The sequence below is a fragment of the Sinohyriopsis cumingii genome, chromosome 1, assembly GCF_028554795.1.
Source record: "Sinohyriopsis cumingii isolate HCF-2022 chromosome 1, ASM2855479v2, whole genome shotgun sequence".
Classification (NCBI taxonomy): Eukaryota; Metazoa; Mollusca; class Bivalvia; order Unionida; family Unionidae; genus Sinohyriopsis; species Sinohyriopsis cumingii.
The window spans coordinates 19,552,717-19,570,113 of NC_142961.1; the positions used below are offsets into that span (position 1 = coordinate 19,552,717).

The 17,397-nt window shown below is 33.0% G+C and overlaps 1 protein-coding gene across 1 annotated transcript; it reads left to right on the plus strand.

Annotated features, from left to right (window-relative positions):
- Nucleotides 1-248: 248 nt before the first annotated feature.
- Nucleotides 249-16,850, plus strand: LOC149806512 (ciliary microtubule inner protein 2C-like). The gene is made up of 4 exons (XM_089954068.1): nucleotides 249-394; nucleotides 3,664-3,937; nucleotides 5,470-5,582; nucleotides 13,366-16,850. Exons 1-4 carry the CDS (start codon nucleotides 324-326, stop codon nucleotides 13,511-13,513), a joined length of 606 nt encoding a protein of 201 aa, XP_089810194.1. The 5' UTR covers nucleotides 249-323; the 3' UTR covers nucleotides 13,514-16,850.
- The last annotated feature ends 547 nt before the right edge of the window (nucleotides 16,851-17,397 follow it).

A 17,397-nucleotide genomic window follows, 5' to 3' on the forward strand; every position in this document is an offset into this window, starting at 1 on the left:
CGCGTTGTCAAGGCTACACAAGCTGCGTATTAATTTATTATTGACATTTATAATGACAAGTTCATTTATCAAATGTAGATTTCCTTGTAAACTTTTAATTTGTTTACTATTTTAAATAGAATATTTTATAAAATGGTATTGCTTAAGCCTTTTTGAGAAATGAAATTCGAAAAATGATTGAAACTATTTTTTTACACTCAAGTTTAAATTACTATGATGTTATTCGTCCAAAACAAAACCTGTTTCCGGTACTTAGCAAGCTGATGTAGTGGCCCTAGACAAAGCTTGGAAAAATCAACAACTGTAACTTATATTAACGAAAAATGTCACGTTCTGCGGGTACACTAGTTACAACTCATAATGCTACCTTTATACCGCCCAGATTTATGCCAGGGTATCATCTCTCTCTCTCTCTCTCTCTCTCTCTCTCTCTCTCTCTCTCTCTCTCTCTCTCAGGCCATATAAAACGTATCATATGTTATTTATGTTTTGGTAGCACCAAAATAGAAATATCATGTAATAAGTCTACGCTGTAGGACGATCTCTCTCAACTCTTGTAAAAGCGTACGTCAGTTTGGTTATGTAGAATTATGAAAATGTAAAAGACCGGACTCGATATCGGCTAAGTACAAGTAACATAGCTCATGTACGCTCTCTGAGTCACGTTTTGCAGCTACAGGTGTCATTTTGGCGAATTTCATTACACATAACTTCAAATGGCATTTATTCACTTTATTTCGCACCTTGTCCATCAAAATTCCATTGAAGATTATCATATAAATTCCTCGAAAACTGCTTAACAGCAAATTCATTGATAGCGTACTTCGACATTTTTAGGGGCAGACATTGTGATGATTTCGTTTAAACCAGTTTTGATGCAATCTATTACGTGAGAGGGAACGTGTTTGTGGCTGGGATTAAGTTGTTCTACAAACATAAACAGACATGACAATGTCATTATTTATAAACAAAGCCTGGGTAAACACTGGCAGGAAAAAAATAGGCATGAAAGTCCAATAAATTGGAGGTAATTATGCAACCTAGTATATATCTTCCGTACGTATGTCTTTTATTTCAGTTCGTACATAATTCCTATTTTTCCCATGAAAATATGTGCTTTCTGCATGTAAAAGACTAGAAATACTGCTGTCAATTCAAATATATATTAGTTAAATTTTACATCATGCTAAATTATCATTTTAAAGAAATGTCATATGAAGAAGCTAAGAATAAAACTTACTGAATGTTACTTCTTTATCCTACTCATGGTTTAACATCCATACAGGAGATGATGGAAGATGCATGTGATTTTTTGTTCACACAATTGTATCTTAATTACCCCTGCGCTAGTAATAGTTCAATCCAGTATTGACTTTCTTGACCCAGCGTAATGCTAAACTGCCATTGTAAAAGTCCATAAGGGATAGAAATATTTTGTCTGGAAATTTTGTTATTACAATTGATGTGTAGATCACTCAAAAATCATGATTGAATAAACTTTTTTATAACTGTATTATGATTAAACTTTAAAAAAAATATTACTTTTTAAACTTATATTAGTATATGCACTTACATGACCCATGTGACTTGTACTATAGAATAAATCTGAATAGTTCTTTGAATTTAACTCTTTGAAAAGTCAGTTTGGCCCAGGTTTATTGTAGACCTTGGCTATCAAACAAGCAAATGGTCAATGATGGTTTTAATGGTGAGCAAACAGCAGAGTAAGAATTCATGCAGGGCTTCATATACCATACCAAGTTGCTTGAGTGGTTTGGTCTATAGAGTTGCTCCAAGAAAAACAGCTTATTCACATATATGTAGGCTTCAATGGGTAAAACAGCATGCAAACTCAGTGCAATTTTAGTTCATGTGTATCTAGATAGTCCTTGCATGTGCCTAATGCACAATTGATGACATCTCTGTAATGCAAGTATTTACTGTTGGCTAGGGTTGCACCAGGTTTCACAACTATACAATGTGCAGGGTACTGCAATAGTTTCATACAGAATGTTTGCTTTGAGTGGGTTAAATCAATAATCATTAACTCCAATATCAATAAAGTTGAACAGGGAACTTATCTTTAATCTCTTTTATCCTAGTACCAATTTTAATGCATTTAGATGCATTGAAGCCAAAATGTCTACATGATTCTGTCTCTAGTACAGCACAGCATCAGATCACATCTACCAATGCCTGTGTTTTCTTTTCAGATGAGCTTTCATTAAAAACAATAATATTACATGTATTGGAATAGTATCTGAATCCCCATTTTACAGAGTACTGAAAACTATTCTTGAGTAACTGATCCATGCCTAGTTTTGAAAGACTCAGAAGACACATATCATGCTAAAGTTGGACAAGAATAAGGATTGTCCAGGAACGCAAAACTAAAGTTGCAGTTTGTTAAAATGATCAAGCAGTTCATTAACAAAGACAACGTAAAGCCAAGGGGATAATATTGACATGTGCCCTTTAACCCCAGTTAGAAATTATTCTTGAATTGAAAACTCTTCTGTACATATTTTGTATACAGACTGAAAATCACAATCCACTTTGAAAAATACAGACCAACTCAAGATGCATCTCTCAGAAGCTATTGCTTGATGGCAGTTTTATCCTATCTGTATTATGGGAAGATCCTGGGAAGTTTCCAGCTTCTCTTGAATCATGTTGAGTTGTTATCAATATTGTGTCCAAATTGTTTTCATCTGCAGATGATGCCATTTGTACTCACCGTAATACTTTGTGTACTTCTATCATAGATTATTTCATCGGAACATGTGGCATCCTTACTCCTTATGGATATAGGTTTTGATGCCACATTATTGATCAGTTTGGAGTACATGTTTACATGTACCTAGATTCATTGTCTGAAATTGATTTTGTCAGTACTGTTCTGGGAATGATGTTCCAAGACTTACTAGTACTTATTGGCAATGATCATATTATGAGTTTCCATCTTGTCAGTATCACATCAGTTGAAAAAGTACACAAGAAACTCTGAAAGGGCACTGTCATGATACCCTATATGTTCTATACCCCTATTGCTCATTTAAAATGTATGCTTAACGATAAGATGTAAGCTTCTGTACTCCTATCTTCTTGCTCATTTTACATCCCCAGGGTGTTGAACAAGGAATCATCTATTCATATTTGCCTAAATGCCAGAAGTTTTCTTGCTTCTGTGCTGGTTGCACAGCATTCACATAATCTTGTTAAAAATTGTATTCTCTTTATAATACTTCATAGTTTCTTTACTCAAGTAGCCACTAAGACTTCCGATGTTCATTCTTGTATTTGTTTGAATGATTATACTCTTCACAATGTGGAGGAAATAAAGCTATCAGTCAATCAATCTCTCTCTCAACTGTAGTAAAACTGTTTGTCAGTGTCATTGTGGTCATGTAAATGCATTTACTCAAATTAAACTTACATTAATTATTGTTCTTAAATTGAATACTAATATAGTTTAAACAAGTCCATATGGATCAACACTTCAGAAAGCCTCAGTTTGTCACAACTTACTTCAGAAAAGTATCCTTATAATCTGCTCTGTGTGTGTGTGTGTGTTTGCCCTTAAAAGTTCCTAAATGTATCATGTGTATTGAGGAAAAGGGAATTAAACACATCTATTAGTTTGATTATTTTGTTTTACTCCAGCTACCGTGGTCACTGCCCAACAACTAAATATGACTATGGTGAGACCTATGGCAATGCTACAGCAAAATATTTCCAGGACTACAGGAATGAAGTCCTGAACCAGTCCAGTGATCCTTATGCCCGAGGTGGAGATTTTCCTACCTTCTACACCCATAAACCAGAATCTGTGCTAAGCAGTCGGAGTCGAAAATTGGATAGATGGCTGGCAGCACCTAAACACTCTTTATCTAATGTTGATTTTGATAGAAAAGAAGAACTTTATTCTTTTGATAGGGTAAGACCTGATGCTGGATGTAAATCAATTATTTGAAGGAATGCAATAATTTGATAAGTAAATTAGATTCCACTCCACATTTATAGATTTTGCACAGTGTTATATTTCTAAGGAAAGTGAGTCCTATAATATGTCTTATGGGATCATATGACATTGATAGAAGAATTATAAAATGCTTATGTTGGCATGAATCCATTTTATAAAAGCATTTAGTATGTAGCAAATGCTTAAATTTAGCATCTAGCTCAGTATGATTTCCACAAGGATAGAATGCAAAACTATGCACAGAGTGAATTTTAAATTTTAATAAAAGAGAAATATGTAGCAAATATTTTAAATCAAATTAAACATTATTAGCCAGTCAAAATTTTCTTTGAATTTCATATATAAAAAGGCAAATAAATGTATTAACATCCATAGGTATAGGAAAATCCATGTGTCGGAACTATTGCATGGCAAGAGTATTTAATTTTTGCTATTCTGTATCAGTTTTTCTAGTGTGCAAACTGGATTTCAATGGATGTATAATACATCTGACTTAAAAATATGATGAAATATAATAAAATCACCAGTTGCACTGATTAAAAATTTTATTTTGGGTCACTGTTTGGAAATAGTACCAAGATTTATTTTGGATCACTCTTGGGAAAATAGCTCCAAGAAGCTAATGTTTCTTATTTTGTAAACATAGTTCCATCTCAAAAATAATTTGTCTTTGCTGGTATTAATAAGACAGAAAGATTCCCAGATTTTTTACACTTTTCACTGCAAATATTGAACCTGAAACAGATGACTTATGTGTTAGAAAGTGGCAATAATTAAAACTATGGAGTGTAACCGTAATGGTATGCAAGTATTATTTAACTTTCAAAGTCATAATTTCACATGGCAACTGTTTGTATAATTGAAAATTATGATATTTTGAAGATAAGTACTGTATAAAGAGATGCAGTAGCTGAGAGAAAACATTACTGGTTTAGATTTAGGACTGATAATGAGCAATAATCATGGTTGGATTATGGGGCCCAAACTGAATAAGACTTCTTCCAGGATAATGTAAAGAAACAGACTTTTCACAGCCCTTGTAATTTACTCTTTGTGATGATTATGTACCATATATTTGTTCATAAAATCCTATATTTCTTTTAACATTGTTCCAGATATTTTGACATTTGTTCAGAATCTATAAGGCTACAAAACCATTTCCAGTAGAATTTGCAAATTGGCCAGTTATTTGTAGGGATGGTAATGATCTCAGGAATAGTACATTTTGTACAGGAGCCTATTGACAGTAAACTTCCTATTATTACTGTGTTCATTTTTATTTGGAGTGATTCAAATAGAAATAATAAAATAATGCTTCGAATTTTTTTTTTATTTCATGTACATTTTGACTTATTGAATGTGTGAACCTTTTAGTGTTAGCATTCAGAGTATGTACTGTTTTGTAAAAAGATTTCTCTGACAGTTTTATTATGAAGAGAATGTTATAGCAGATTATTAGTATGTCTGTTATTTGTTCATCATTCCAGCTGGCCCAGAGACATAGAGAATTTTACCAAGACAAAAGTGGCACAGTAAAGAGGGTCGATCAGTTTTTGCTCCCCATGTCAGCAGAACAGCAGATTAAGAGAAATGTTACTTTGTAAGTATGGGTGTACTGAATCACAGGTGTAGTGCCCTTGCTGTATCTTCTTTCTTGTAGCTTTGCACGTGAAGCTTTGCCTATGCTTTGTCAACTTAAGCAGACAATGTGCTTTTATTGCAGATACATTTGAAGCATTTACTGGTAGCTACTGTTAAATTGTTGATTTGTTTTGATCTTTACTTAATATAAACTCACCAATATAAACTATGTCTTCTGATGGGTGCAGATATTATTAATGTTATGCTTTATAAAAGAGAAATATCTCCTTTAAACAGCAGCACTCCCATCTTACAGGAATTGTTCATGTTTGAATATTGTGTAACATTCATTTTCTTGTGGATTATGTGTAAGTTAAACATTTTAGCCAAACTAAGACTTCAGATTATGGCAAAATGTTTCATATAAGAATATAAAACCAAAACTTCAAGTAATGGCAAAATGTGTGATATAAGAATATAAATTTTGTGCATAAAAGAAAGCATAAACTTCTAGAGTTTTTATTTGTCACAAAACTTGGAACTAAAACGATTCACTTGAAAAAGTTTCCACCTCGCCAAGTATTCATAATGGGAAATTACAGCCCATCCACCCTTCACCTAATGCTGCACCTAATATGGAAATGATCCTTTAATCTTTTTTTTATCAGAATGACACACAGACCTTTATTGTTCATTTTTTGGCTTGTTTTCCCTCACTTCTTGTGTACAAATAAATTGCGGCACACATCAACACAAGCAAAAGACAGATAGGACATAATGTATCTTACTCTCACATATGCAAACATCACAGCAAAAACTGCTATTACCGTGTTTAGAAAAATGACCACACCAAATTGATTATTTAAAGTTACAGGTCTCTTTTGAACTGAAATGTTTGTTAGTGCTTTATTTTCATGTCTAAAACTACAACTATTCTTCAGGTCAGGGTATTTCATGTACTTCAGCCAACACTTCTTTCAGTAAAGAAAACCTGATATCAGGAAAAAGACATCGGTAAAGATAATTGGATTACTTGCCATACCATATGAATTAAATATTAGTTTATTATCAAAATAAAATGTGGCCACTTGTGAGGGATAAATTTTACAATTTGGCACTAATATGCTGGCTACTTTTCATGTTAGAGGGGTGGCCTTTCTTGAGGGGTACTTTTGAAAACAAACTCATCGGTGCCACGTGATTCTGACTGTAAAAAGCGGGTGGCTGCTTGTTGTGGGTGGGGTGCCATTCATGAGGGGGAGACCTCTGTATAATATCATCCTAGTTGCTGCAAGTATATATGTAAGTTATAAACATTTGGAAAAGATTGGTTGTAACCTACTTTAGTTCTCAAAACTTTATATAATTGAATAAAACTGTAGAGTGTTCTTTCTGTCCTATGGGATTCGAATCTCTAGTTATGTAACTGATAAAAAGCAGGGGCTATGGCATAACACAGTTGTACAAAGTTCAGGTCTCTAGTTTTGTAACTGATAAACAGCAGGGGCTATGGCATAACACAGTTGTACAAAGTTCAGGTCTCTAGTTTTGTAACTGATAAACAGCAGGGGCTATGGCATAACACAGTTGTACAAAGTTCAGGTCTCTAGTTTTGTAACTGATAAACAGCAGGGGCTATGGCATAACACAGTTGTACAAAGTTCAAGTCTCTAGTTTTGTAACTGATAAACAGCAGGGGCTATGGCATAACACAGTTGTACAAAGTTCAGGTCTCTAGTTTTGTAACTGATAAACAGCAGGGGCTATGGCATAACACAGTTGTACAAAGTTCAGGTCTCTAATTTTGTAACTGATAAACAGCAGGGGCTATGGCATAACACAGTTGTGCAAAGTTCAAGTCTCTAGTCATGTATTATCTGATTAAAACAGCAAGGGCTATGGCTTAACAGTTTCAATTTACTTGCATTCACATGTAGCCATGAGCATTTCCTATCTCTGATCAATATTTGTTGGCCTTTGATCCATATTGGACTTCTGAGTATTACAGTATATGCTCACTTGTAAGTCTAATAACATAGACCCTTTTAGCATGAAGTGTTAACAGATCAGGGTCTATATTTCATTATTCCTAACAAACTAAATAGATTCAGATCATGTGATGGCAGATCTGTTTGCAATCAGACCCAATTTTATAAGCAAAATTATATATAATATATCTCACTGTGCATTTTGGTTTGAAGTTTGGAACCAGGGATAAGTGTCACATATATCTCTAATTTGACAGTTCGGTACAATAAACATGATAAATTCATGGCACACCAGAATTTTAAACAACTAATTATTAGATAAAATTTAATGAAATCATCTACATGGTCTTTTTAATTTGATGGTTATTTGCAATACAATTTCTCTTTGTTGATAATTGAAGGCTGTGTAAAGTAATTAGAAATGACTATTGTCAGCTGAGAATATTAGACATGGATGCAACAAAAATTTTCTTAAGAGAAATGATTCTTTTTGAGAGGTTCAGCTACATATGAAAATAACAGATGTTAAAAAAATTACAGTTCAATGTTTTTGTTATTTTTAATTGATTTATTGGATACTTTGATAACAGTTTTGTTTGTCAAAAACTTGAGATTTCCATTGGCTTTATTTATTATTTCCAGATTCTTTGTACCTCCCTAGCTTTTGTATTTTAAATTATACTTTATGGAGCTAGTACAATACATGTACATGATATAATGAATTTGGATCAGTCTTTTACTTACTTCCAATCTTTACAAATAAGTAGATGCTTCTTTTCACATAGAGAGAAACCAGTCTTAGTTTACATATCTATATGAAGGTTTCACTTAGAGAGAAACCTGTCTCAGTTGACATACCTATATGAAGGCCATCTGCTCATAGAAAACAACATTTACAAACCAGTTTTTTTAATGTGACTTATTTAACCAAGATACTTCTCTACAAAAGATACAAATTTTGTGCTTCCATAAGCATCCATTATAGACAGGTTTGTCTTTATTGAGAAAGGTAAATAGTGTTAGTTACTTTTATATCTGGAAGTGGGATATTTCAGTTAATAGTAGATACTTAACCTGTAGTTGTATCTGAAACAAAATGAATCATCTATTTAGTTGTTTAAGACAATCTATGTAACTGGCTTAGTGACCTACAGATAAATGTATGCTTCAAAATAATTTCAATAACCAGTAGTATTTAATGACTGTTCTGTATTTATTATTATCTAACCCCTCTTTTTTTTAAAGAAACCAAAGTATGATAAATCACTTGCTGGTTTTAATGTGGTCATAGTTAATCTGATCTACTTGGTATTGATCCAACCGATTTATTATTTTATCTAACAGAAACTTGATGCCTGCTTTGTCTTGTTAATTTTTCTAACTGTATGAAGCCAGCAGATGTTAGCCTCTTCAGAAACTCTCGCTTGGAGATCAGAAAAACTCTTGAACAAAGTCCAAGCTGGAAATTGTGTTTCAACCAATCATAAAAGATTATACTTTTTAAGGTTGTTTCTTATTGGCTCATAGTTCTGATTGGCTTATAGTGGGAACTTGATCTCAAGAGTTTTATGATCTTTAGGCCTGATGATTCAGGAGTCAGCCCCAGACTATACTAATAAAAAATCATCATGGGTGGGGATGGGAGGGTACGTTTATGATATTTATTTTTAAATGATCTTTGCCAAGATTTAATATTTGCACAGTGTGTATTGTGCATTTTGTTTAAGCTGAAACATTCCAAGCTTTTGCTTAAATTGAATTTGCACTATCAGCCAAACAGAAACAAGCTTTCAGCTGTAATTTCACTGATGATTAGTCAAAACAAAATCTCAAGCTCATGTGTAAGAGTTTCATAATGCTGTAAATTTCTCAATGCAAGTGTGTAGCAAAATTGCAGTTTTTGTATCATACAGGATATAAAGTCAACTCATTAAAATATGACAGTTATCAAAGTATTACATGTAATACAGATATATACAGATCATGTCTGTGTTTTTTCAACATGTCAATGGATATAAGAACTTTGGTAATTTTGAGTTTGAGTAAGTTTCATGAATATGGGACCTGATCTGATCTACAGGTGCATTATATGATGGTAGATCAGAATTGTAGGCCTGTTGTCTTTACAGGTGGATGTTTTTTGTACATCATTAAATGTACTAGATTAATATCAAGGCTTGTAAAGGTTAAAAAAATATTGATGGTATTTCTGTTTAAAAATGCATGCAAGGTAGTCTGAGTTAGTAGTAACTAGATACTATGTAGTATTTCTTACCTATGCTTCTGAAAGCTTCTCACAGAAAGAAATAGTCCTAGTACACCCATACTGTATGAAACAAATTATAAATGTTTTTCTCTACATTGATTGTTACAAAATTTTAGCATTGTTTTTATTTTATGTAATTGTAATATCTTCATAAATTTGCATTTAGTATGTTGTAGCACTCAGCAAATAAAATTTTAATTGTTTTCATTTCATGGAAATATGTCAGTGATAGACTTTATCTGCTAAGCAAATATATGCTTGTGTTAAAAGCATACAAATTTTGCCATCTGCAGTAGAATAAAATTATTTATACTGTATATAATTTACTGTTTAACTTACTTTACCTATATGCTACTTTTACTTGAAAATACCTTAAAATCAGTACAATTTATAAAGTTTTGTTGTTGATCTAGATTGTAAACTTGTTTGCTTCCACACAAAACCTTCTTACTGATTAAGCAGATTTAAGCATTCTCTGCTGCAATGCTGTTTGACCATCATGTTGTTTGACCATCATGCTGTTTGACCATCATATTTGTTTGCTGTGAACATTTTATAATATCACATTGCATCATATCACCTGACATTTCTAACTGCATTTGTCACCATCTGATGATTGCTGTGCTTGTGTGTGGACATTTGGACATGCATCTGATGCTTCAGAGTTCAATAATTGTTAATGGAAAAAGGTAAGATCATCTACTGCTGGAGTTCTATGCACCTCTTTGCACCCTATTTCTACCTTCCTTTCCTTTCCGGTCCCTCCAATATGGAAACTTCCACTGTTATAGCTTTAAAAAGCAAGCTTGTGTTTGATGATCGGATTATGTGATCAAATGAGGATAGTAATATAAAACAATGAAGTAAATCAAGAAATTAAAACATTACCACAGTTCATAGAGTATCCATGGATCTCTATTTTCTACAGGAAAAAACCCTGATTATAAGATAAGATATGTTCTATTGTTGGTAGTGCAAATCAGACTGGTACAGAAGATATGTTGTGGTGGCGCTCTACAGTTTCGCATTTTGCATAGGGTTAGGATTTTAAAGAAAAAGAATTTCCCCAGCTTTCCTCACTGGTTATACTGGCTATTTAAAAAAGACCTTGTATATCTTAGGTATAATGCAAAGAACCTTTAATTCCCTTTATTTTGGTGTATGATTGATGGGTGTACTATGGGTTATAGAGTATACAGCTTGGCCTTACTTCAAATGTGCAACTTTCAAAAAAGTGCTAGCTCTACTTGGTCATTTTCACTTCCTGAACTTCAGAGGTAAATTGTATAAAAAAGAGCCGATAAATTTGTTTACATTTTATATATTTGGTAATTCATTCATTGCACTTTCAGAAGCTGGTATTGTCGTGTCTGGCAAAATTCATTTTCCCTATTTTAATAGCTGCTATGTACTTTAGACTAATTCAGACTGATTTTTTAACACGAGGGAGCAGTCATTTTAGTTAGCAGTGTGCTTAAATCATGTAAAATTTCCAAAAGTACAGTATCCAAAAGAAATATCATCCACATTACATTAATGTAGCATAGAGGTATGCCAACATTCTCTCCGCTGTGCATGTTTTAAATGCGAACTACTTCACCTTACATATGTCACTCTCTCAAAAGTACATATTATCTGGTGAGCGCCACCTGTACTGTTCGGTGGTAGTGCAAATCAGACTGGTTCAGAATATATATTGTACAGAACATATGTTGTATTGATGGGTCTTAGTGCAAATCAGACTGGTACAGAAGATATGTTGTACTGATCGGTGGTAATGCAAATCAGACTGGTACAGGAGATATGTTGTATTGATGGGTGGTAGTCAAATTAGGCTGGTACAGTAGATATGTTGTATTGATGGGTGGTAGTGCAAATCAGACTGGTACAGAATATATGTTGTACTGATTGGTGGTAGTGCAAATCAGACTGGTACAGGAGATATGTTGTATTGATGGGTGGTAGTCAAATCAGACTGGTACAGAAGATATGTTTTATATGTGGATGGTAGTGCAAATCAGACTGGTACAGAAGTTGGGTGCATGTGACTATTGAAAGAGTAGCAGCAAAAATGGTATGACTGTGCAGTGATCATTTGATTACAGTACTGTGCCTGCTATTAGATTCATTTTGTAATATTTTCTCTTTTTTGTCATGTTATTTTTTAATGAGTCAGATTTGAATTTATATACCCAAATGTTTCAAAAGAAGAACCTTTGAAATATGACATACATTCCTTGACATTTAGTTCATTAAAGCTTGGCAACTGAAACATTGACTTTGATTCAGATTTGCTTATTGACTTCAATCTATTGTTATAGAATAAGATTTTGGCCTGATAAAAACATAAATTTTGCATTTACATTTGTTCTACCACTGCAATTTCTTGTTTACGTTATTCCATGTCTCCTCTATAGAGACAGCCAAGGTATGTTGTAATATCCATGTCTATCCATGTGTCTTTTGGTCCATCTGACACTCTTTAGCGCAACTAATTGGGCCATTTTCAATGAATTGCCATGAAAAATATTATTGTTAACAACTTTTGCTGCACTTATCAACAAATAATATTTATTTATCTTTTTATCTCATAATATTTGATGGATTGTCATTAAACTTAGTAAATATTATGGTCATCACCTGAAGATGTGCAGTGTACTTTGCCCATGTAATTTTGATAGAGTTATTGCACTTTTGACTTGTAGTTAATGCATTGTAATGTTTGTTGTTTATTTTATAGATTATCATGAAACTTGGTAAATATTATGGTCTTCACCTCTTACATTTTGACAAATTAATTTGCAATTGTCATTGGATTTATTGTCCTCTTTTACTTGTAGCTTAATGCTCGGTTCAGCACAATCTCGTAAGTGCAAGTAATTCTACAGTTTGTTCTGTATGGATCACTATGAAACTTGGTACATATTTATGGCTACAACATTTACCAAAATAGTTAAATGTGTAGTATACTGTAACTGAAATGCCATTTGATTAACCTGTTCAGAGCTCAATCTTGATGCAGTGTATGACAATTTTTTGGAGGCAACTACTCAGACTTGCAGTTTTTAGAGGACTGCTGTGAAACATTTAATATATATTATGGTCAACATCAGAAGATATGCATGTTGATAATTCATTGTACTAAGACAATTTTCAGACGAGTTCCAAGTATCTGGGTTTTTTAGTCTGGATTCATCTGCCTGTTAGGATAGTGATAGGATGCAGGACAGGTGGGGGTATATTTATATGGGCAACTTGCTCCCAAATCCTCTAGTTTTATGAATGGTTCACGTTGACACTGGATACAGGGCAAGAGGTTATCCACTCAAGGTCATGATTTTCTCTGCTTTAATCAGTTTGCTGTCCTTTAAAGACCATGAGGTTCCCCCACATCAGAGATTTGGAGAAAGAAAATGTTACATCAATTGCTAGATAATGGGCCTAAACATAGATAAAGTTTAAACTTATTTAAAGTTATCTTTTCCATATATCCAAATAAAATTAAATAGAAAATTAGAACTAATTCAAATTTTTGCCCCTTTTTTCAGCATGATTTTGTCAACACGGCACACAGATGACATTCAGCTGCCCAGACTGGACCACGAAGCCCGTCGCATGCCTCTCATTAGGAGTTTTTCTGATGTCTCTTCTCAGAGGGACAGAGAGATGAGGGATGTTGTCTTTGAGAAACGATAAATTCCATTCAGATCACAACATTGCTGAAACTAAATAGTTTACTATCTTTTTTTATTAATGAGCAATTTAAAACAAAGGATTGAAGAAAATATAGTACAATGTACCTAGATTTCTGTATTGCAGTTTTGGCTAGTCAATTGCATGATTTTGAAACAAATATTTTTAAAACATTCATGAAGTTGATTGTACAATATAAATGCTGTCTAATTGTCTAAACTATAAATAAGAGCATGTAACAAATTACTTTTAAAAATCACACAAGGACATTGTTGTTGTATTGTTATCAGTTTGAATTAAGTAAAAATGCAAATGATATATTATCTTTCACTGAGGTACTAAAGTATTGAGATCGTTGTGATTTTGAATCATTGCACAACATGTGTCAGCAATTATTATTTTCATCTTCTTCTCAAAAGCCATTATATCAATTACAGTCAAATTTTGCAGATAATATCCTAGCCTGAAGTCAAGTTTGAAGTTTTATACTATTAATGATGCCATTCCACCATCAAATATAGCCACCACTATAAAAATAAGAAATAGATAAATCTTTAAAAAACTTATATTCAAAAACTGATGAACAGAAATATTCAGAATTTGAGACAAACCAATTTCACATGAAGATCTTTTAAATAAAAAAATTACACTGATCCTGAAATGTGACTGCCATTATGAAAATTGGAAAACCTTTAAATGGCATCTTTTGAAGCAACTGCTGAACAGAATTTAACCAAATTTGACAGAAACCATTGTGTCATGGAGACCCTTAAATCTTTTACAAATGATGATGATCTACTGTCAATATGGCCACCATAACTAAAAATACATATAAAATCTTTAAATGGTTTCTCAAAAAGTGAATTAGACCACGTTTGTCAGAATGCATCCTTCATTGAAAGCCTTTTGATTTTATACAAATGATGCCAGTTTGTCATTAAATGTTGCCACTATTACTAAAAACAAACCTTTAAACGTCTTAAAAGTTTTGACAGAATTTAATCGAATTAGAAAGAATACAATCTGTTATGAACCCATTTCAAATTTTTACAAATAATGCTGATCCAGCAGCAGATGTGGCAACCATACCTTTGTCTATGTAGGGAGCTCTGCCAGTATGCTACACTGATTACAACATGTTTTTCTTAGATTTGCTTTAAGATTTAATTTTTTAAGTAAGGTACTATAGCAGCAAGACATCACATAAACATCATTATCAATTACAAGAAAATCAGGATGTTCTTTGTGGGTTTTAGCATTTTCTTCCCTCTGTAGGTCATTCCAAGATAGAGAAATATGTACTTACCATATATACTATCTTAAATGTGGAGTCCACCTGCAAGCACCATAGACCCTCATCTGCTATCACATAATGCATTGGCAGATCAGGTATGTTTGTTCTGTTGATTACCCAGAACAAACTGCATGGACCCAAATCTGTTGGCGCAGTATGTGACAGCAAATCTGGGTCTTTGCAATTTGCAGTTCATCATATGCAGGTATTGCATTGATTGTGTTAACAAGGCCATCAGGTATAGACAGAACTTTTATTTTCACCATGTTAGTGACTTAATATGGAATTTGGAATATTTGTTTGAAGTTGAGTTTTCTTACCATTTTGATTATGTTTTAATTTTGTCTAGCATTATTATATACTGTCAGATTCATTACAAGTGTGGGCACTTTTGGTATTTTTACTATTTGCACAATGTTTTTAGTTGTATTTTTCCTCAAGAGATAATGATTTAAGAGATGGTTTTCTGTTTTACAGATGCCCTTTAGTATGTGCAGATAAAAATCCTTAATAGCACTCCTTCCACAAAATGAAGGTCATATCCCAAAAATATGACATAGAATGTGGACTTAAACAGCACTCCTTCCACAAAATGAAGGTCACATCCCAAAAATATGACATAGAATGTGGATTTAATAGCACTCCTCCCACAAAATGAAGGTCACATCCCAAAAATATGACATAGAATGTGGACTTAAACAGCACTCCTTCCACAAAATGAAGGTCACATCCCAAAAATATGACATAGAATGTGGATTTAATAGCACTCCTTCCACAAAATGAAGGTCATATCCCAAAAATATGACATAGAATGTGGATTTAATAGCACTCTTCTCACAAAATGAAGGTCATATCCCAAAAATATGACATAGAATGTGGACTTAAACAGCACTCCTTCCACAAAATGAAGGTCACATCCCAAAAATATGACATAGAATGTGGATTTAATAGCACTCCTTCCACAAAATGAAGGTCATATCCCAAAAATATGACATAGAATGTGGATTTAATAGCACTCCTCCCACAAAATGAAGGTCACATCCCAAAAATATGACATAGAATGTGGACTTAAACAGCACTCCTCCCACAAATTGAAGGTCATATCCCAAAAATAGAATGTGGATTTAATGCTTTTAGTTGCCTAAATCACTTTTGATAAACAGCAAGCTATAATTTTAAATACTAAAGATGAAATTTAAGGACTCTTAAAGGGAAGGAAGTTTTCATGTTCCTCTCAACCAGAAGCAGCTGGCATTGATGAAATTAAGGGCATTTTAAACAAAACAAATTATTCTTTCATGCCCTCATCAACCAGTGGCATCTGATATTGACAAATGTTACCAAATTTTTAAACTAACTTAATGAAGTGTTCATATCAACAAGGGACTGACATTGAATGTTAGTTGTTCTTAAGAAAGACCTATTATTATTACCTAATTGTATTATTTTATCTGTAATATAAGCTTTGGGACCACAGATTTGTACTTATTGAACCAACTGTGATAAAGTTGAATTTAGATAAACTGCCTTTTGAGCTAATTGTAGGCGATCATAACAGAAAACATGTTCTGTATACTTGGTTTACTTTTCTTAACTGCCTTGTTGCCTTTAGTAACAGATTCCTGCCATAAGGTCAGCATTTTAAATTGACATATTTATTATCTACACCAAATTACCTGTAATCCCACAAAGTGAAACATTTACTCTGGAATACAAATGCTGGATTTGCATTGCTTTATTTTGTGTAAGATTATTTCACCAATCATGTATACAACATTACCTATTTACCAATACATTTTTTCATACTATCACTCACGTATCATTCTGTATCACTTTATTATAACTTCTTTAAAACTAGTTTCATGAAGAATTTGTATTTTAGATATTTTTTTAGGAGTAATTTAAAGCTTATTTTGTATTAAAGTAAATTTTAAACATATTTAGAAGTGTTTATTATGTTTGTTCTGTTGGATATTGTGAGCTACTCTGAAATACAATGGGGAAAGCTTGCAAGACCCATGCACTTCAGGCAAGAGCACAGATTCCAAAAGCACAAACACTATTATTATTTGTTATATATTCTCATTTTTTAAATAATAAATTGCATCATTTTTTTATTGCAAATAAATATACAGTGTGGCATTAAATAGTGCTATGTAATGTTATGTTCAATTACATCATAATAGACCTAATGTTATGTCATGTTATTTTCTGTTATATAATTATAGACCACTGTGATGTCATGTTGTGTAAAGTTACATCATTACCTACTGTGATGTCATGTGTACTGTTACATCATGACCTACTGTGATGTCATGTTGTGTAAAGTTACATCATGACCTACTGTGATGCCATGTGTACTGTTACATCATGACCTACTGTGATGTCATGTGTACTGTTACATCATGACCTACTGTGATGTCATGTGTACTGTTACATCATGACCTACTATGATGTCATGTTGTGTACTGTTACATCATGACCTACTGTGATGTCATGTTGTGTACTGTTACATCATGACCTACTGTGATATCATGTTGTGTACTGTTACATCATGACCTACTGTGATGTCATGTTGTTTACTGTTACATCA

What these genes read in the sequence shown, in the direction of transcription:
- LOC149806512 (XM_089954068.1), top strand. Translation starts at nt 324, where the DNA reads ATGTCACGTTCTGCGGGTACACTAGTTACAACTCATAATGCTACCTTT. An exon ending in CCGCCCAGATTTATGCCAGG is followed by an intron (nt 395 to 3,663) that starts GTATCATCTCTC and finishes GTTTTACTCCAG; the next exon opens with CTACCGTGGTCACTGCCCAA. An exon ending in AACTTTATTCTTTTGATAGG is followed by an intron (nt 3,938 to 5,469) that starts GTAAGACCTGAT and finishes TCATCATTCCAG; the next exon opens with CTGGCCCAGAGACATAGAGA.